The following is a 23133-nucleotide window of genomic DNA, read 5'->3' as shown; positions in this document are numbered from 1 at the left end:
GCCCAATCCCTTGTGAATATATACATTATATGCAATAAAAAAAAAGAAAAAAAAAAAGAAATGTTTTATTTACGGTTATATGGCGTCAGACATGTGGTTAAGGACCACACAGATTTTGAGAGGAAACCCGCTGTCGCCACTACATGGGCTACTCTTTCCGATTAGCAGCAAGGGATCTTTTATTTGCGCTTCCCACAGGCAGGATAGCACAAACCATGGCCTTTGTTGAACCAGTTATGGATCGCTGGTCGGTGCAAGTGGTTTACACCTACCCATTGAGCCTTGCGGAGCACTCACTCAGGGTTTGGAGTGGGTATCTGAATTAAAAATCGCATGCCTCGACTGGGATCCGAACTCAGTACCTACCAGCCTGTAGTCCGATGGCTTAACCACTGCTGGTATATATGCAATAAAATATGTTTTCAATCAACCAAGCAAGGCTCATAGACACTGAATTTGCGGAAGCAGATTGCATTTGGAGGAGCCGCACCAACTGCTTTATGGTGAAACCACTACAATGAAATGAAATGGTTTATTTAACGACGCACTCAACACATTTTATATGGCGTCGGATATATGGTAAAGGACCACACAGATATTGAGGGAGGAAACCCGCTGTCGCCACTTTTTCGATTAACGGCAAGGGATCTTTTATATGCACCATCCCAGACAGGGTAGCACATACCACGGCCTTTGATGTACCAGTCGTGATGCACTGGCTGGAGCGAGAAATTAGCCCAACGGGCCCACTGACGGGGATCGATCCTAAACCGACCGCGCATCAAGCGAACGCTTTACCACTGGGCCCACTACAATGAAGGAGCGGGACGTAGCCCAATGTTAAAGCGTTCGCTTGGCGCGCGGTCGGTTTGAGATCGATCCTCGTCAGTGGGCCTATGGGCTATTTCTCGTTCCAGCCAGTGAACCACGACTGGTATATCAAAGGCCGTTGGACGGTAAATATAAAAGATTCCTTGCTACTAATGGAAAAATGTAGCGGGTTTCCTCTTTAAGACTATATGTCAAAATTACCAAATGTTTGACATCCAATAGCCGATGATTTATAAATCAATGTGCTCTAGTGGTGTCGACAAACAAAACAAACTTGGCGCAAGAACAATAAATAAAAGAAAATGCAGTGAAACTTATGCTACGCTTAGATTACCAACTGTCACGACGTAGTTGGTCAACTCTCCAATCTATCCACTTCTACAACTAAACTGACCGTCTTACAACACAGTAGATATGGTCTTAAGTTGATCGTGGCGCTAAAATCACCTTAAGGGAATATAGTAGTTATGCTCTTAAGTTGATATTAGCGTTAAGATCGCTTCGTAAAACGGGGCCCTGAACAATAAAAAAAAACCCGTAATTCCGGATGAATCTCTGAATCATGCATTCCAGTTAATAGGAAAACATTGGAGTTCCATTTTTAATCATGGTGTATTTTGTGGTGAGACACCTCTGAACCGAACACCAATGGAATCAAGTAAAAAGTCCTGTCACGACTAAGTCGGCCAACTCTCCGATCTCTCGACTTTCATTCATTCATTTCAACATAGTTTTGTGCTTATATCCAATTAAGGTTCAATCACGCTGTCCTGGGCACACACCTCAGCTACCTGTCTAGGACAGTGGGTTAGTGGTTAGTTGTTAATGTGAGAGAAGAGGCACGGAGTCGTTAAACCTCGCTCTGGGTGAGAGCCGGTACCGGGCTGCGAACCCAGTACCTAGCAGCCTTATGGCCGATGGCTTAACCATGACACCACCGAAGCAGATTCTCTCGATTTCTTTAACTGTTCTTTTGTACTTTTATTTAAAAAGGGATCAAGAAAAACGTCATTATTTTCAAGGATTTCCGGTTTACTGAAGGGTTTCACTCTATTATAAAACGTGTCAACGTTAAAAAAAATATCTATATATCACAGACACCTGTGGCTGTTTATTCGTTTTACACTGTAGCTGACAGCAGTCATGTAATACACACACATATTGCACCGAATTCATTTCATTATGGAAATAGGATGCACCGATTTGAACCTTCATGCCGTATCCAGTGTTGACAAGCCGTTTACATAATGAACAAGAAAAGAATAGCAATTTACTTTTCTCCAATTTATTTTAAATTTAGTTTCAGGCCCGTAGCCAATGGGGGGTCGGTCGACCCTCTCCCCCCCCCCCCCCCCCACCCCCCCCCAAACGCCGGTGTTTTTTTCAATATGCCCCCGGACATAATTAAGCAACTCGGGCGCTACAGGCCAGTTTGAATTTAATTTAGTAGTTTTTGTTTTAATTAGTTTGAATCCCACTGCGGGGGGGGGGGGGGGGTTCATGATTTTGTGAACATTTTAGGCCCATCTCGACTCTATTTACTTGATTAATTTTACGATGGAAAAAAACCATGTATATTTAAAATATTCCTGTTTCTTTTGTTCTGTATATATAATAGGGATTTTTTTTTTTTTTTTTTTTTAGTTACATAGAAGCGCCCTGGCTAACTACAAGTGATTAGGGGGTGGAATCGAGCATAGTTGGTGGAGTGCTCTCCTGGTGTGCTAGATCGTAGGCTCAAACCTCCCCAGCAGACATATTGTTTTGTCTTTTTTCAATCTAAACATTACCCATGACATGTCTGTATTTGAAACACCATGTTGTGTCCTGTCCTGTCTGTGACAAAGTTCGTATAAAAGATTCCATATTATTCATGGAAAACTGTACTGGGTTTCCTCAGGAGACACGTGTCTAATTACCAAATGTTTTGAGATACAATAACTGATGATGAATTAAGCAATGTGCTCTAGTGGTGTTGATAAATAAATGATGTGTTTTTGTTGTTTTTTTGGTGGGTTTGTTTTGTTGTTTTTTTTTGTGTTTTTTTTTTGGGGGGGGGGGGGAGGAGTATTGATTAAATGATCAGTTTTGGCGAAACCAATGTCTTCCTGGTTGTCCTGGTATTCTTTTTTTTTTCTTTTTTTACAGACCTATGTGTTATACAGCCATACCATCCAATGAAATAAGCACAATGGAAATTGATATGTTTGTGACATACAAATTAACCTAAAACTAATTGCTCTGTGACATTCGTTAACTGCAAGCACAAATTTTTTAAATATGTTTTTCTTAGAAATTAGTTTTAAAATGTTTTGTTTTTTGAAGAAATGAATGAAATAAAATACTACATCTGTGTCTACTGGATGCCATTTATCTAACAATTCGTTGTTTGAAAACGGGTCCAACTCACTTTTGATCATTGAGTACATTTTGAAACAATGTGTAAGATAAATGGTATTTAATGGCCTGTCATGTAGTATTCTCTATATGAAACAGTCATGGTGTATGTCTTGAAAAGTAGGGTATGTGGCTCACTAAGTCACATTATAATTACTAACATGCAACAGTCATATACATGTATATCACATTATTTATTTGTAGAGTATGATACTATGAACAGGCCAGTAGTGACAAGAATCTTAAGTTACATATTCACTGGAAAAAAAATCATGAAAATGTAACATAAATGAAACTCTATTGTTAATGAATGAATGATATATACATGGCATTAATTTTCAATAAGTTTATGAGAAAAACAATGCTAACAACAAAGTAAACATCAAATATAAGAAATAAGTAAATTCTATGTCACTGGTTCACTTTCAGACACTAAAACAATTATTCTCTCTCTCTCTCTCTCTCTCTCTCTCTCACATTCTTTCTGCCCATCTATCTGTCTCTCTCTTCCTCACTCTTCTCTTTCTCCATCTCCATCTATCTTTCGCTTTTTTTCTCTCTCTTACACACACATTCATTTTATGGTTCAAGCACACTACCGTTGACATATACTATTTCACATGTCTCTTCCTAAGATAGGTTAATGACATGTGAGAGACAAGCCAGTGTAGTAGCCTTACAATATCCCAGCTGTGCACAATTTACCTGTTGGTCACTTTGCTATTTAAAAATTGAGCAATAAAATTAAATAACCAGTCAATTTTTTTATTTTTTTTACAGTTTTATGATAGGATCAGTATAGTGGGCTGGATGTAGCCCAGTGGTAAAGCTCTCGCTTGATGCACGGTCGGTCTTGGATCAAACTCCAGTCGGTGGGCCCATTGGGCTGTTTCTCGTTCCAGCCAGTGCACCACCACTGGCTTATTAAAGGCTGTGGTATGTGCTATCCTGTCAGTGGGATGGTGCATATAAGAGATCCCTTGCTACTAATGGAAGAATGTGGTGGCTTTCCTCTAAAACTATATGTGAAAATTACCAAATGTTTGACATCCAATGGCCGATGATTACTAAAACAATGTGCTCTAGTGTTATTGTTAAACTGCACTATATTCAAGGCTCAAAATGGACAGGGTAAAATAGCAAGTGCTATTCAAAATAAACAATATACTTTCTGATAATCAACTTCACAAACAGCTTTTGCTCTCCCATCTTCATTTCGACAGTATTTCAGATATATCAAGAATTCCGGGTATATAAATCTTATGCTTTAATTAATGTTTGTCTCAAGGTTTGGGCGTTACTGTTAAAAAGACTACAAGTCTCATTTTGATACCAATTTTATTTGCTTCCATCTTGAAAACTGAAATGTAAAGATTACTTCACACTCCACAAAATAAAACCTAAGAAGTAACGATTGCTTCTAGGGCCTTCACGGGTCCGACTTATTGGACTCGAGTACTCAAGGGTCAAACTCGACCTGGACCAGAGTACCCGACACTTGCCATAGATGATAATGAGAATAAGGAATATAGCAAATTAGCATTATGCATCTTAATTCCAGCGCTGAACATGGATGCCAAATCATGCCATTGTATTGCATTTCACACATTCGACTTTTGTTTTCCCTCCATGTCTCATAGCCCTGTAATGTAATCGGTGGCAAGCAAATATGGCAAAGTGACGTAAAATGAGAGTGCTCCTCCTTACACGGGCAGGGTCCATACACCTTGGAAATATAAAAATTGCAGACCTCAACAAAAAAAATTGTTTTCAAGACTTGCGTTACTCAATACATCTCCCCATATTATCGGAAAATTTGACAAAATGGACGATCTTTTTGTCATATGCATTGCGCAAACGCGTACTTCAAATTTTCGGTAAATGTCGGCACTAGTTAGTCTCGATTTCTCAAATGTACGTCAGAGCCGACATTGGAAAACATCGTCAAGATTCCGCTCCGACGGTTTCACGCAACCAAACTTTTCTACATGAGTCCTAAAGACAAATTTTCATACTTTTTCCAAACCAACTCGCAAAAAAGGTATTTTTCCATACATTTTCCAGATCTGGAAAATGGATTTTTAACATTCCATACTTTTCAAGGTTTTCCAGACTGTACGAACCCTGATGGGTACTCGAGTCCTATGAAAAGACTCCAGTCTTGCTACACCCAGCCCGTGCCCATGTACTCGAGTACTTGAGGAGACCCTAACTGCTTCCCTCTCCACAAAACGAATTTCAAATCTTGCTGTAGTAACCAATGAAAAATATGCTCTCTAAGTTTGATGTTCACACAATCAGAATGTTGATTGGTCACACTGTTAACTATCAGGCAAAAGTCTGTGATTCGATTGGACATCGGGTGTCCAATCAAATCACTGGAGGCTCTGGGTTGACCTTTGACTCGTCCACGTGGATGCTGACAATGTGCTGACCGGGAACCATGGCCAGACCTAACACCCGTGGTTCTTCTTTGTCTTCCGTGTCTGAAACAGAAATAAATAATGACGTTAATGGTTGTGACGAAGTAACAAAATACATCCCTGTCCTCCAACCCCCAATGGAACAGGACGTAGCCCAGGGGTTAAGGACTCGCCTGATGTGCGGTCGGTCTAGGATAGATACCCATCGGTGGGCCCAATGGGCTACATGTCTTTCTCATTCCAGCCAGTGCATTTATTGCTGCTTGCAGCTTTAATTATATACATTTTTTTTTAACAGTTAATGAACAGTTTGATACCCTGTCTACCACCTTTCTGTCAACTGGTCGCAGCAGATGCCCAAAACAACATGTAGACTGCTGTTGCAACTTTACTATTCCACAAATGACAAGTCGTGGGACAAACTGACAAGGTTTGCGCAAAAAAATCATAAACCTATCCAAAGGGAGATTACGATATGTTACTGAAACGTTTAAATGTGCATGTGCATTAATCGATGGTGAGGAAGAGCATTTCATGCTTTTTCTCGAAGAAGAATTGGCCTTCATAGGAAATTGGCTACGGTCAGCAAGAGTGACCAGAGAACAGTTACCTGTTCCAGTTCTGGTACCTATTGGCCTTACCAATGGGATTCTTATTGAACTTGACAAGTTTAGAAAAGATGAGGATTTTTCTTCCTCCTGGATGCATGAAGCTGTGCAAGCACTTACCGGTATTAACCAATGGGGCAGAAAAACACTGACGAAAGACTTAACCAAGATACTATGTGAATTCAAAAAGAAATCAAAAACTAAGTCCAGGGACAGATGTCAGTTAGAAAATGTCCTGCTTGCTGATTATGTCTGCTCCAAACAGGTTTCTGTATTAGAAACGTTGGTGCCAGATATTATTGGTGACATTTGCCAAGTATTGGTACAAGAAAGTGCTGCTAGCAGGACTTCTAGAATTTTTATAAAATCCACTAGCCATGGGATCAGTGATTAACATTTTTTACTAGCCCTACCTTACTTTAAGTTAATACAATTGTACTAAATAATAGTCAGATATGTGTCATAAAGAGGTTGACAGAGCTAGAAACACTAACATTGGGGAGTTGGGGTGGGTGCAGGATATTCATATTTACAAAATAGACTTAACTGCAACATTTGACAAAAACAAATTCACTAGCTGTCGGGCATGGCCATAGTAGTTATTTACTAGCCTAACACTGAATATCACTAGACATGGGAGTGGGGCTACCATAAATTAATTCTAGTATTCCAGACAATCCCAAGAAACGGTTTTGGGAAACTTCTGCAATTTCATGCGACTCTCCTCGCATTGAAGTAAGAAAAGTAAGAGGCGATATAGAAGCACTAGAGATGTCCCTTACTATGGAAAAAGCCACTGGACATACTTTACAAACAGCTTATTGAAGAAAAGAACTTACAGATTGCATCTTTAACAGAAAGACAAGAGGTGAAAATTTGTGAGCTGCTAGCATCAAATCATAAAATTCAAGCTGCACTTGATGAAACCAAAAAAAACAACTGAATGGATTGAAATGCTCATCACAACAACATGTTCAGACATTCAGCCTACAACAAAAGACTTAGGTAAGAAGGATGAACTCAATTTACAAAAGCGGGTGAATGATGAAGTAAGTTTAGGTAACAAAGCAAAAACGGGTGAAAATTCACTCTTTACAATCAGAGTTATCGAATGCCACAGTACAGCTGAAGCTAGAAAGAAGAGACATGAAAACACTTAAACAGAAAATCGAACAGCTGGAAGGACAGTTGCTAGATCATACATGTAAAAACGCTAAATACATGGCATAAATTTATACTATGATATTTACAATGGATCTTTAAAGGAAAGATTTATGTACATACTAATACTTTTTTTAAAATTATTTAATGATGCACTCAACACATTTTATTTATGGTTATATGGTGTCAGACATATGGTTAAGACCACACAGATATTGAGATATGAAACCCGCTGTCGCCACTTCAAGGACTACTCTTTTCGATTAGGAGCAAGGGATCTGTTATATGCATCATCTCACAGACAGGATAATACATACCACAGCCTTTGATATACCAGATGTGGTGCACTGGTTGGAACAAGAAATAGCCCAATGGGCCAACCGACGGGGATTGATCCTAGACCGACCCCCGTCGGTGGGCCCATTGGACTATTTCTCGTTCCAGCCAGCTCACCACATGTATATATAGGCTGATAATGTGGGAGCATTTTATATTGTGATATGGGTCCACTCATTTTCAAATAATAATTCTTCCAATAAAAATCTACACTAGCTATTAACTACCTACCAGGCGATTTGATGTATTCTTCACACGATCCAAGAATGACATTTCTGTCTCTGTCTGTACACAAGAATACACCTGGAAACCATACAGTGTCATGTAAAACATGTATTTCAACCTCGTATAATAAATTCATTTCAAGTAGGGGTGTAACGAAGACACATGGAGGCAGATACAATACATATCACCAATATGAGGTGATGAATACGAATATTTATTCATGTCCATGAATACAATTTAAGTGAAAAGAATTTGCAGAAAGAAGAACAGTATTTTTAAAAAACCCAGTAAAATCTGATTAATCATTCGTTTGTCTATTGGCTAGTTGAGAATCATATTCTTTTTAATTTAAGGAACACTAACATGTCCACATTTTCACAGGAAAGTGCAGCAATGTAAGGCTGTGTTAAGGTCGACGACAATCACTTTTTGCATCCTTGTTTTGGCTTTGTACACAGTAAATAAAACATATCCAAGTGTAATTTTTTGATATAATATATTTGACAAAAGGTACTTTTTATTTCTTTCATCTTTTGAAACTTAAAATGAATATTTTGTCCAGAATTATGAAGAAGAAAAAAAAAAAATACCAACCTGTAAACAGCGTTGTCTGCTTGTTATAGAAATTTGACAGGGGTCAAGGTTAGCAGACCAGTTTTTATTTAAATGTGGCGAAGCATTGTAAAATATAGCTAATTTTGAATTTGAATGATGTCAGTATTCCAATGTTATCACTTTGAATCTCCTTACAATAACCATACACTGGGTACATGACGTTTCCATTTTAAGAATGCTGTAAAATATAGCTAATTCTGAATTTGAATGATGTCAGTATTCCAATGATATCACTTTGAATCTCCTTACAATAACCATACACTGGGTACATGACGTTTCCATTTTAACAATGCTGGAAAATGCCAGTGCAAAATTGCTATTGAATTGTTTTTGTTTGAAGATTACTAATGCACCTAAATGTGTTTGAAGAAAATCTTGTGATTAAAAAATTGTACCTTTTACGAAATATGGATTTCAAGTGAAATTATGGTAAGATATGCTATATATTTATTGTTTACGAACACAAAACAAGGGTGCTAAAAGTGACTGTCGTTGGCCTTAGTTAACTCATTTACCGCCAAATTTAGCTCAGGGCTTGAACTTAACAATGGCACCATCGGCAATTGTTGAAATTTTGAATATATGAATTGCCCATGTTCTGTGGCTTCGCCAATGGAATTTTTTTGCCAGTGAATAAAATTATTGCCATCGGTTGAAGGGACTATTTTTGTTTTTAACATTTGTTGCAAAAGTTACCAATTTAGCATTGCCATAGGCAGGCTCAAAAGTGTCACTGGTGAGTACTTTGCTGGTGGCAAAAACATTACAAAATAGCTGTAGGTAACTGTATTTTTCTTTCTCATGTAATCCTATGCTCACCAATAAGTGTTCTGCCATCTGTCATTTGTATCTTCATGCTCTTGTTTAGCCAGCGCTCTAACTGCTTCCTACCTTCCTGTTCCTCGTCTGATGGCACCAACACCTGAAGCACAACATATTAATATCACTCAGTGGCTAACCATCTTGCACACATGCACATTGTAAGACGGGTACAATATACGTGCAGCTAACAGGGCATACACATGTACATTGTAAGACGGGTACAATATACGTGCAGCTAACAGGGCATACACATGCACATTGTAAGACGGGTACAATATACGTGCAGCTAACAGGGCATACACATGCACATGCACTGACCAAATGTCACATCCTGGCTTACAATTTTTTTTTTTTTTAAATAAAACTGTCATTAAAACCCATAAAATAAAAGTAAATTGGCAATAAAAGTATATTTGTATGTGCTTAAGGGTGTTAACTTTAAGTTATAATAAAAACTTAGTTTAATAACAGATCATTTTGAAATTTTCACACCCATGGACCAAATACCATGGAATGGCCCTTAGTCAACTCATATGATTATTGTTTTACTAATTAAATATAACAATAGTTAATGTGCATGCACTGAATATGCACACCAGTCGGAGTCCAAAAGCCTTCCCTGATCATTCCTTTAAGGATATAATGTACAAACTAACAAACATTGTTAAAATAGGCTTGACAGTTCATTGTAATCGGTTATTGGATCTCTCCAATATAAAACATTTTAATAAGTGGTTGTAATAGTGGAGTTTCACTGTAATATTAATAAATAAAATGACACGAAAGTTGTAGATGTCCATTTTTAATTTCGTCACAATTATTTACAGAAGTGTTGGTTGGGGGCGAGTTGGTTTAGGGGCGAGTTGACCAGCATTCGATACGAGTGCACATGATGATGACAGCGTGCTTGAACCTTAGTTTGATACGAGTACGAAAACGAAACAAAGTAGACTTTATTGCCCAACCTCAATAGCCTGAATAGGCTTAGTCTGTAGTAATATTTAAGCCAGATGTGAGGCCTCCGTAATTATCAAATTTTCCTGACAATAAAGTCAATAATTGTCACTATTTCAAGTCTATAATCTATTGCCGTGTAGTGAGACCATACCAAAAATAATAAAATGAACACAGACCTGTCAACCCTCCCGGATTCCGCGGGAGACTCCCGGTATTTGATCAAGTCTCCCGTGGAAAAACATTTCTCCCGGGAAATCGTTATTTTCTAAGTATAAAAAAAATTAAAGCTACCGTGGCTGTGTATTGACATTCAGTGTTGCCATATATAAAACTATTATATTTAGTCCTAATAACACCTCTGACTCGTAAAATGTCTTCCCACTGGATTACATAACACAAAGTTCTATGGCTGGAAGTGCCAGAGTAGACAGTGACCCCATGCATCAACACACACAATGTCAAAGCAAGACAACAGAAAGACCAATTAGCTGTATAAACAATACTTGTATCAATTAGATTTGTAGGTTTGTGCAGTAAAATATTAGTAACAAGAGTACACTTCAAGGGATTATTTTCCTACGATTAATAAATCTTGTGTTTGACATACGGAAATAGGTATAATTCCAGTATATTTCACACGATGTCAGTAATGAGCTTTTACTTAAGATTAGTAGAAATGATTAGTGGAAATACAATGTTTATTGCATGGTTATGGTGATTTTAAATAAGTACTACACCACTACCTTATTGTAGTAAAAACTGAATATTAATTTATAAGATTTAGGCCTATATAAATTTGTCTTGGGTCTACTTTTCAGGAAACAGAAATAACGATGATGCAACCTGTAAGTCACCGTTAGTAAGTGTAATACCATAAATGTACTAATTAATGTTTAAATTTTTTAGTGTTAAGATTTTTGGATAAAAGAGTTATTTTTAAAAATATGAATTAAATTATAATAATATTTAAAAATAATTAAAACAAATTTAATATATACTGAACCGCAAAAGAAACGCGACACATGTGTGGCTGAGAAAATATGTTTCAATTTATTAATATCAAAGATAAATTTTGAAAAATCTGATAAAGTCAATTTATTGGATGCACTTTGACCACAGTCTCTGGGTCGTTTGCCTGTGTTCAGGTAGTGGGGGGATCCAGCACATCGAGATTGTAGGGCGTGACATGTTCAATACCGTGTATGTCCTCCCTGGGTGTTCAAAACGGCCATACACCGTTGGTACATGGAGTGCACGAGGCGGTTCACAAAAGCTATTGGCACCTGTGCCCACACCCTCAGGAAAGCTGCCTCCAGTTGCACACGAGTTGTCGGCCGTGGGACCACCTGGTTAAGCCGTCTCTGGATTTCATCCCACAGGTGTTCAATCGGGTTCAAATCAGGGCTGAGAGCCGGCCACGGCATGGTTCTGATGTTGTGCTAACGCAGGAAGTCCATGGTGATCCTGGCCGTGTGGGGGCGAGCATTATCCTGCTGGAACACGTGGTTATGGTGACGCGTGAAGAAGGGCACTATGTGAGGTGTTAGAATCTGGTCAACGTAGCGCTGCGCTGTGATGCCATTCCCTCTGCCTGCACCAACATTTTGGAACAAATGGGGCCCAATTCTCTGATTCAGGCCTATAGCACCCCAAACCATGATGCTTTGGCCACACCACGGGTCTCTCTCCAGGACACATGCGTCTCTGTAGCGTTCACCCCTCCTACGCCACACCCTCACTCTGCCATCCGAGTTGGAAACGCAGTACCAGCTCTCGTCAGAGAAGACTATCAACCTCCATTGTTGATGCCGCCAATGTTGGTGCTGTGTAGCCCACTGTAGTCGTGTCTGACGGTGGCGGGCGGTGAGGACAGGTCCTCGAGCGGGACGTCAGCAAAACAGGTTGTTGGCGGCCAGTCGACGTCGTACCGTGTCATCACTGATGGGTCGCTGTCCAGTGCCAATGGTCGCGCGAGCTGTCATGCTGGCCATTCTGAAGCGATCATGGAGGTGTTGCCGGTTGATGTAGCGGTCCTGCCTGGGCGTGGTCACCCGGGGGCGCCCGCTGCGGTGACTGTCTGCAGTGCTGTTGGTGTTGATGTACCGCTGCTGTAGACGATGGATGGTGCTGACATGGACATTGTAAGCGTTAGCAACAACCAGGGCACGCTGCCCGGCTTGCAATCGGCCGATAGCTTGTTCTCTCTGCGCTGCTGACAATCGGGCCATACATGATGCGTGCAAATTACGAATGCCAGGAACGCAGTTCAAGTTGGTTTTTATACCCATAACCTCCACGAGATGCACGTGCATTTCGGTTTTCATGACAATTGTTTGCGACTGCCACCCACGGCCTTCGAGACAGGTGCGTTTTGGCGTGTCGTTTCATGGAAAGTTGAAAGGGTACCTGCAATTTGGGTCTCAGTCATAAACCAGCATGTCTTGTAATATTGACAGTTACATCCCCGAAATAAATTGTTATAATTTACCATATAGAAATGACATTTAAAAATCTCGCGTTTCTTTTGCGGTTCAGTATATATATAATTTTTATTTTTATTATTATTTTTTTATATTTTTTTTTTTTTTTTTTTTTTTTTAATGCCAATAACTAAGGTTGACAAGTATACATGACATTATGTAGTGTTCATATAACTTATTGTAGTACTTTTTAAAAACTTATGTTAAATCGTGTGCAGTTAAAAAAATCTCCTGTTTTTTGACAAAATCTCCTACTTTTTCAACACACACCTCCTGCTTTCTCTTGACTAAAGGTTGACAGGTCTGTGAACACGATTTGAAAACATGAATAGACAGCTTAACATACCTTACACTATTTTCAAATAAAAATAGGCATGAGTTCCTTATTTTCCCCATAACGATTTTAAAGAAATATTTGTTAGAATTAGTTTAAGGTTAGGCCAAGTAAAAAAAAATGTTTGGTTCCTGTTACATGCCAAAAACAAATAGGGTAGGTAGGTAGGGAAAACTTTTTTTTTTTTTTTTTTTTTTTTAAAGATTTTTTAAAAAGATTTTTCTTTAACGTAGCCTCTTTGACTTCGGATTTCCATAAGGATATCAAACGCATTTTTTTTTTTGACATGGGTGACTGGAGTTATGTCAAGTTCATCATCTGTTGTGCAACAAAATTGGATATATTTAATTGGAAAAAACGCTCGGCCAGCTGGCCAACAGTGACGTTTGAATCGTCCACCGCGATATCGTCATCCTTTAGTTCAGCTTTACAGCTGGCTTGAAAATGAAATTTGACACCGGGAGGGTGAATGGTAGAAAATAATTCCTAGAATGTTGTTTCATTTGAAATTGATTTAAATAATATTATTTGATTTGAATGAGCACATTTTTGACATTCTGCTCTGTAAATGGAAGACGCCATTGACACCACATGCTCTCAGACGTGTTCTCGTACTCATTAGGAACTACTCGGAACTTGTGAATCCAATCGGAACACCTCGTCACATTCCGCTACGCTTATATTTCGTGAAAATGTACGAGGAGTTCCGAATGGCTTTCGGAAGCTTTTCATTTGGACGCGAAGTGTTCCAGGTCTTCTGGTAACGAGATTTGGACTGACAGATCTTGTGGCATCTCTCTGCAGTTGTTGTTTTTAGAGTCGACGAAAATTAGGATTGATATTAATGGATTATTAAATAAAACAGGTGAAAAAAAAGGGGGCGGGGGAGGTTAAAAAAAGTTTAGGGTCGGCATCAAAAATCTAGGGACGGTCGGGTAACCGGAACCAAAAATTTTTTTTTACTACGCCTTAGGGTTAGGGTTAGCAATAGTTATATACAATATGATCTTTTAAAACAATTTGTTCTATAAAACTAGTTCATCAAGATAAACGTCTCCGGCACGATATTTATTATTGTGATGTTTATTGCTGGTCCAATAAATGTCAAAATGTTAAAAAACGGACCGTAGATGTTTACCTTGGACTACTATAAAACCAACATAATGTAACATTTTAACGTTTATATTTCGTAATCCAGTAATTCAATACCCCAATAGTGGGGGAAATAAGGAACGCTTTCCAAAAAATATTCCATTTATAAATGAAATATATACAAAAAATTACTAGCTGCTAACTAAATAAACCAGAAATAAAATTAATTGCACAAATTACCTCGGTTTCACCAGCCATACTTGTTCTTCTTTAGTATTTTCCTCCAATATGTGTTGAGGACAGTAAAACAAGACATAAGAAAGACACATAATTGTTGTGGTAAAACTTGATGTAATTTGTACATGACAGTCTGGTAAAAACCATATTTATGGATATTCGACAACTATATTTTATTTTGTAATGCAATTATTCAGGGGTGGGAATTCTCCTAGGATCAGCTGTTTTTCTCTCATGGAATATTGCGTTTTTTCGCATTTTAATCGTCCTTTCCTCTAAAATGTGTCAGATAGCACAAATTTTAACCTAGGATTTCAAGAATTTCCGGGACCCCTCTGAATTTCCTCTTTTTTACAGTTCACCAATTCCCACCCCTGATTATTGGATTCGAGCCATTTTACCCCCAACACAGACCATAAATGCTCCCTCCCCCTCCTCTAGTTGGTTTGTCCATACTGTGTCGATATGTCATTAAACAAATCTGATCTGTGTGCGGTTTGTTTTCTTGTTTGGTTGGTTTTTGGTTGTTTGTCTAATTTAAGTTATTATTTAAGGCTGACCATAAATGACAAGTTTCCGGTTACTGCTTGATCGGTTAAAGTCCGCGTTTTAAACCATACATTTCTCATTCAACTAACTTCCGTTTCCGGTTGCTATGTTTATATTGGCAACAGGGATTTTCATGTTTATGACACAAAAATGTCGCGTCCAAAGTATTTCACACCTAATGAAGTGTCAGTCCATAACACCATGGACGATTTATGGGTTTCGTTTTTAGGAAAGGTGTATGACCTGACGCCGCTGTGTGAAAAGTACAAGGGTATTTGCATTTTATATTAATTCATCATTTCAATTTCATGTTTACAATTTAAATTACAACTTTATCATACTATTACAGGCACTAAGTCTACGGTCGACAACAGTCACCTTTAGGACCCTTGTTTTGGCTTCGTACACAATAAATGAAACATATCCAACAGTAATTTTTTGATATGATATATTTGACAAATGGTACTTTTTAATATTTTTATCTTTTAAAACATAAAATTAATATTTTGTCCAGAATTATGAAAAATAAAAAATACCGACCAGTGAACAGCAGTGTCTGCTTGTCATAGAAATTTGATAGGGGTCACGGTTAGTAGACCAGTTTTTATTTTAATGTGGCGAAGCATTGTAATAATATAGTTACGGTAATTTTGAATTTGAATGACGTTAGTATTCCAATGACATCATTTTGAATCTCCTTACAATAACCATAAACCGGGTACATGACGTTTCTGTTTTAAGAATGCTGGAAAAATTCCAATGCAAAATTGCTATTGAAAATGTTTCTTTGAACATTACTAATGCACCTGAATGTTTTTGAAGAAAATCTTGTGACTAAAAAATTGTACCTTTTATATAATAAGGATTTCAAGTGAAATTATGGTAAGATATCTATATTTATTGTGTACCAAGACATAACAAGGGCGCGAAAAGTGACTGTCGTCGACCTTAGACACAAAGTATAGTACAAATAAATAAAAAGTTGTAACTTGGTATTTGTTAGAATTTTTTTTATTTGATTGCACAAAAAATAAGTGAAAGAAAAATGTGTAAGTATGCAACATGATTTGCTTTGGTATTTTGCGTCTTCCGCTATATAGGGTTTTAGCAGATAATTGATTATTGATACTTGAGAAATACCAGTTAGAAAATCGCACCAAAATGGCGAGAGTATTAGCCGTATATTGTAAAAAATTTCCAAATTTAATAATATACAACAAAATTTTATATTTATGTACATACTAATCTGTTTCAAGTGCCTGTGCATACAATGATATAGTACATCCATTTTTTTAAATTATCTGTCTTTTTAAAATTTTTTTATTGCTTATGATTAAATATTGGTTTGGCTATATTTCCTACAGATGGTATATAACCTGGTGCAAGTTAATGCCTTTGCAAATTAAACAACTATTTTGTGAGTAAGAACCACTAAAGCAATAGCGTGCACACATCAACAGTCGTGCATGTCACACTTTTTCTAATGTGCAGACACAAACCAATGACGTCATGATATTTATCAACAGATATAAAAACAACACATCCTGGTCAGTTACAAGAATATGATACCGGTAATGTCTAAAATGAAAAGTATTTTAATAAGTGATTTACATTATTTGTTTTTTTCATCAATGAAAAGTCGATTGGTGCAAACCGATTATAAGCGATGATTGATAACGAAGTTCTGAATGATTCCCAACACTATACTTATCATTTAGTAAATTTTCCATTGGTGGTAAATCAGGTATGCCAAACTGAATAGTCATTCATGAAATTTGTACAAACCTGATGTATCATATGAACATTTTGTTGTGAAAAACAGTATGTTTGCTGTAACATTATGTTTATAGTAGTTTTAAATATCAATACATTTTACCAAATGAGCATAGGCTTAACAAATAATTATTGGGTTTTTTTTAATGCAGTTTCCTAAAGACAGGGCAGCACATACCATGGCCTTTGATATACCAGTCTTGGGGCACTGGTTGGGATGGGAAAACATTACATTAAACAGCTATACTTATGTACATGTGGTTGAAGTGGGATGGAGGTAAAAGCTATCAGACTAGAACTGTAATATATATACATGTATTTGTTGTTATTATTTCAGGAGATGTTTTGTTGAAACCTATCATCCAATCAGCTGGTAAAGACATTTCACACTGGTTCAACCCAAAGTCTAAAGAGGTGAAGAATCTACATTTTGTTATTTTTTACTAGCATGCAGTGTGTATATAAACGTATGTGTCTAAATCAAATGGGCTGACCTTAGAAATTGGATACAGTAATCATTTATTTATTTAAAAAAATTTCATTTTTTAATTTATTTATTTATTTATATTTATTCATTCATCAGGGGTAGAATTTTATGCTATTCTGCAAATAGGAAATTTCAAAACGGAATAGTAAAACAATATTCCGTCATGAAAGTGAAAATAAAGCACGGAATACCGAAAATCGGCTGCGACTATTCCGCTTATGCATTTTGTTCTTCAGGTACATTTTTCTGCAGAACAAATCCTCGTGCTACTAAGACTTTTCTCATGCACTTACCGGTACAAAATAAACATCTTTTTGAACGAGACTAATTTTGGAGTGAGTTCGTTTGTAATGCCAGCTAGTATGTTCGTTACACAATGTTGTACAGGGCGACGTAGCACAGTCAGGAAAACTAGCGGTACATTAATAATTGAAGGGATAGTACATTTTTTGACGGAATAGTGTTTTTTAAAATAAAATTTCAACCCCTGTTCAATCACTCACTCACTCACTCACTCACTCACTCACTCATTCAATCTACCAGTACAAAAACCAAATGTAAAAATATAAATGCTAATTAAAAATACTAATTCTCCATGCATAAGCTTATTTCCCAAATACAATGTATGTTATGAAATCTATTATCAGTTAAAACAAACATCAAGATATGTTTGGAAGTTTCAAATGAAATGGAATAAATTTGCTCCTCTCCTGAAACGTTTCAAGGCAAGTGTAGAGGGCAGCGTGAGTGTTCACTCACTGGCTATAAGTCTGATAATGATGTCCAGAATCAGGGCTTCTAGATTATGGTAGCCCCACTCCCATGGCTAGTGATATTCATTGTTGGGCTAGTAAATAACTACTATTGCCATGCCCGACAGGGCTTCTAGATTATGGTAGCCCCACTCCCATGGCTAGTGATATTCAGTGTTGGGCTAGTAAATAACTACTATTGCCATGCCCGACAGGGCTTCCAGATTATGGTAGCCCCACTCCCATGGCTAGTGATATTCAGTGTTGGACTAGTAAATAACTACTATTGCCATGCCCGATGGTTAGTGAAAAAAAAAAGGAGTCAAATGGTGCAGTTAAGTCAGTTTTGTAAATATGAATATCCTGCCCCCAACCAAGCCCCAATGTTAGTGTTTTTAAGCTCTATCTCCCTCTTTAGGTGACATACCTGATTATTACTACTATTATTTAGTAAAATTGTATTAATGTAAAGTAAAGTTGGGCTAGTGAATTTTTAATTGTGGCTAGTAAATTCTTTTAACCATTGATCCCATGGCTATTTGATTTTATAAAAATTCTAGAAGCTTTGCCTGAATCCTGATTTTTATTTTGAATTCTAATATATGTACTGTTATTAGTCCCCTATCAATCCAACCGGTGTGGACTATAGCCATAGTATAGGTTTCATCTCCGTCCTTATGTCGATCTGTTTATCTGTACCACATATAATTTTCAGGATTGTTTCTTTTTTACAGTGCCTCGAAATATTGAGCTGAAATTTTGTGTATGGCTTTATCATGTATACTCTTACAGATCAAGTTTGAATTTCAAAGAAATTTACACATTTTTGAGTTACGGCCCTTGGACTTGTTTTCCGGACGTCTTTTACATAATGACTCTAGATATTGAGCTGAAATTATGTGTATAACATTACCATGAACTGTTAAAGATCAAGTTCGACTTTCATAGTGATTGACCAATTTTTCACAAAGTTATGGCCCTTGAACATAGGAGATACAAACATTTGTTGGGCCCGGTAAGGACAACCCCTGCAATTAAGAAAATTACCACGGCCAAAAATTTTGCTGTGAAAAAATAGTGTCCATGGTACTTTACCATTAACATGTTTGCAACTCTGGATTGTAAGTAAATTTGATGATAAGTTTATTTGTATTGTTTGCCAATATGCTGTAAGATTAATTTATACCAGTGGCAGTATTCATTGACTGAAAGTGACGTAACAGTTAACACACGAATGACGTGCACAATCAAGAACAGTGGGGTTGTAAGGGGATGACAATTTATAATATATAGTGTCAGAATATATTTAATGCGATATAGAATTTAAATAATTTTCTTTAATAACGGCATAATTTCTGTTAGGAAATCTGTCACCAAGACCGAATGCCTCACTTTCAAATCAAAGTAAATTGGTAAAGTTTGTTTTAGTTTTTGTTTGCATTAGGCCACTCGACATCTGAAAAGGGTAGCATATTTTGTCAATATAAATTTCGGAGAAAATGTTATTAAACTATCAATGATCTCAATAATGAAAAAATACATCTTGGGGGAAAAACATCCAAGATAGTCCACGGCAAAAAGAATGACACAAAGAATGAAAAACTCTGCGGGAATCTCCATGGCAACTGCAGGGGTTGAAGGACACGTATTGCTTTAGAAGTATACTCTCAGAATGCTTGTTTTATAGAATTATCTTACATTACAGATACGAACCCACGTCGATCCGTTGACCGGTTGTGTGATCCCGTTCTGTCCAAACGGGAGATTTGTCCACATCCCCCCACCCTTCCCAGATTCAGACTGGGCCAACGACTTTGGCCGACCTTGGTGGAAGGATGCTGGCTACATGGTGGGGATTTTGTCACAGAAGACGAGATTCATAAAAATTATCAACACACTGACATCACAGGAACAAGTTATAGAGGTACGATTAAAAGATATATTATACTAAAGATAAAAATTATCAACACACTGACATCACAGGAACAAGTTATAGAGGTATAATTAAAATATATATTATACTAAAGATAAAAATTATCAACACACTGACATCACAGGAACAAGTTATAGAGGTACAATTAAAAGATATATTATACTAAAGATAAAAATGACCAACACTCTTACATCACAGGAACAAGTAATAGAGGTACAATGAAAAGATATATTATACTAAAGATAAAAATTATCAACACACTGACATCACAGGAACAAGTTATAGAGGTACGATTAAAAGATATATTATACTAAAGATAAAAATTATCAACACTCTTACATCACAGGAACAAGTAATAGAGGTACAATTAAAAGATATATTATACTAAAGATAAAAATTATCAACATACTGACATCACAGGAACAAGTAATAGAGGTACGATTAAAAGATATATTATACTAAAGATAAAAATTATCAACACACTGACATCACAGGAACAAGTTATAGAGGTACATGTATATGAGTAAAAGCTATATTATATGGTATCTAACGGCCACTCATGTACGTATTCTCTATTTATTAGTCCCCTACCAGTTCAACCAGAAGGGACTATAGGTTTCATCTCCATTCTCTGTCTGTTGGTCTGTCCATCCATCCATGCGTCTGTCCACATACAGTTTTACAGATGTATTTTTCACAATGCCTTGAGATATTGAGTTTAGCTTTATCATGTTCTGTTACAGATCAAGTTTAACTTACTTGGTGATTTACCAATTTTTTTACATTATTACATAATGAAAATATATCTGTATTCTTATTGGTCAAAAACCAGTTACATGACCTTCTGCAAATAGTGATATTGCCCTCAGATGGTCTCACTGGTCCGATCAAAAGTGATATTGCCCTGGGAGATTTAATCAATTAAAATAAAGATGAGACAAAATTCTATCCAATTAATGAGTATAGGTAACATAATGCAAAGTCAACTGCTAATTCTAATGTAAACAACCACAAACTTGTGACAAAACACCTTTATTCATACTGAGTTTAATTCCGCAAATACGACAAATACCAGGTCAGTACTCGTAAAATGTTGTAACGAATATCTCGCAGATTTAGAAACTTGGGCAGGATGTAGCCCAGTGATAAAGCACTCGCTTGATGCGTGGTCAGGTTGGGATTGATACTCGACGGTGAGCCCATGGAGCTATTTCTTGTTCCAGCCAGTGCACCACGACTGGTATATCAAATGCTGTGGTATGTGCTATCCTGTATGTGGGATGGTGCATATAAAAGATCCCTGGCTACTAATGGAAAAAATGTAGTGGTTTCCTCTCAATTACTGTGTCAAAATGACCATACATGTATGTTTAACATCCAATAACCAATGATTAATAAATCAATGTGCTCTAGTGGTGTCGTTAAACAAAACAAACTTCTATTTAGAAACTTACATCATACATCAAAATGTAGTTGGATTCGGCACTCCCTGGATTTTATGTTACAAATAAAGAATGCAAAATTGAAGGTAATCGGTAACTGTTCAGTTTAAATTAAACAATTATTTACCACATTTTGGGTCTTGGTCAATATCGGTTTCTTCAGTCCATAAAACCTGATATTGCCCTCAATGACGGTCAATAATTGACAAGTATTATGACCCTTAAAATCAAATGACGGTCAATAATTGATAAGTATTATGACCCTTAAACTTAGGAGACACGAAAATGTGTCTTTTGGACTTTTGTTTTGCAATGCTCAAGATACTGAGCACACATTTTGTGTACAGATGAATTTCATAGTGATTTACTCATTTATCACAGAGTTATGGCCATTGAACTTAGGCAATACAAACAATATTTGGATTGTCCTTCTAAAATGTCCCAAAGTATATACATATTCGGCCGATCAGTCAGTTCTTTTTATTTTTGGCATGTAACTGTTTTACTAGTTGCTTTTTTTAAAATTCTGCTCAATTCCAATTCCACCCCCCCCCCCCCCCCCCCTTTCTGTCCCAGACCCAGTCACTGGCGAAGTCAGAGACTGTGCCCAAGAGAGACATGCTTGAACCTTAATTGGATATAGGCACATTAATATGTTATCCAATCCAATCCAATATTTGTATCCGGTAGGGGACATGTATTGCTTTAGTAGTACTTTCAGAATGCTTGTTATTATTATTTTAATTATGTTAATTTATTTGGTCACAGGTGTGTTCGGAAGAAATCCTTGACGAGATCTTGGAGCGGTATCTCAAGTACAATGCACACGCCAACAGTTACACATGGAAATACGACGGCCGCAATCTTGACATGAAACAGACGCTGTCGGAAAACAACATCAAGGATGACGACGAAGATTTTTACATTCTCAGCATGAACGATGACACTTTCTTACAGGCCATACATCTCTATTTCAATGATGACCTTACTGAGGCATAGAAAAGTTACGAGATTGATGTGTGTATTTGTGAACAATGTGTTACTAGTATGTGATGAAATATTTTTTAACAAGATTTGAAAAAAAAGTGACAAAAGAAAAGTGGAACCAAAGAGCTACAAAGAATCTGTTCTACCAAATAATTCTTGAGAATTTATTTAATTTTTTTTGTTTTAAAATATCAAATGTTTTTAAAAAGTAAGGACCATTTTATTATGTAGGACAAAAACCTATAAAGACTGAGTCACCACGATATAAATGTTTTACATCCCGTGCCTTTAACAATTGAAGCTTGATTTAATATATAAGTTAAAGGGTTTTTTTTTAACAACTTGATTGAAGTACATTGATTAATTTAATCATCGGTTATTGGATGTCAAACATTTGGTAATTCTGACATAGTATTCAAAGGTAAACTTTTTATAATAATCAAATAACCCAATATTTCTCTCAGGAAAATAGTATCTCTGGCTTTTCCCAGTGACATTAACTTTTTAACTCTAAATATACTCATCAAAGTTAATTAAGGGCGAATAGATATTTTGAGCATTTTTCTTTAAATAAGATTTAAAAAACAACAACAAACCCCCCCTCCCCTCCCCCCCCCCGATTCTTCCGTTGTACGATAATAAAAAAAAGAAGTTTTGTTTAACGACACCACTGAAGTGCATTGATTAATTAA

General features: G+C 36.9%; 2 protein-coding genes across 2 annotated transcripts; one reads left to right on the top strand and one right to left on the bottom strand.

Annotated features, from left to right (window-relative positions):
• Positions 1-4552: 4552 nt before the first annotated feature.
• Positions 4553-14563, bottom strand: LOC121390268 (N-alpha-acetyltransferase 38, NatC auxiliary subunit-like). The gene is made up of 4 exons (XM_041522050.1): positions 14522-14563; positions 9416-9518; positions 7988-8059; positions 4553-5714 (listed from the first exon to the last, which is right to left on the bottom strand). The coding sequence occupies exons 1-4, from the start codon at positions 14537-14539 to the stop codon at positions 5599-5601; spliced, it is 309 nt and encodes a 102-aa protein (XP_041377984.1). The 5' UTR covers positions 14540-14563; the 3' UTR covers positions 4553-5598.
• Positions 14564-15170: 607 nt separating this feature from the next.
• On the top strand, positions 15171-23124 carry LOC121390262 (cytochrome b5 domain-containing protein 1-like). The gene is made up of 4 exons (XM_041522044.1): positions 15171-15338; positions 17178-17254; positions 19785-20003; positions 22223-23124. The coding sequence occupies exons 1-4, from the start codon at positions 15218-15220 to the stop codon at positions 22451-22453; spliced, it is 648 nt and encodes a 215-aa protein (XP_041377978.1). The 5' UTR covers positions 15171-15217; the 3' UTR covers positions 22454-23124.
• Positions 23125-23133: the final 9 nt, after the last annotated feature.

Source organism: Gigantopelta aegis, chromosome 15 (genome assembly GCF_016097555.1).
Source record: "Gigantopelta aegis isolate Gae_Host chromosome 15, Gae_host_genome, whole genome shotgun sequence".
NCBI lineage: Eukaryota > Metazoa > Mollusca > Gastropoda > Neomphalida > Peltospiridae > Gigantopelta > Gigantopelta aegis.
The sequence above is the reverse complement of the archived record's forward strand: the minus strand, read 5'-3'. Positions and strand labels throughout refer to the sequence as shown.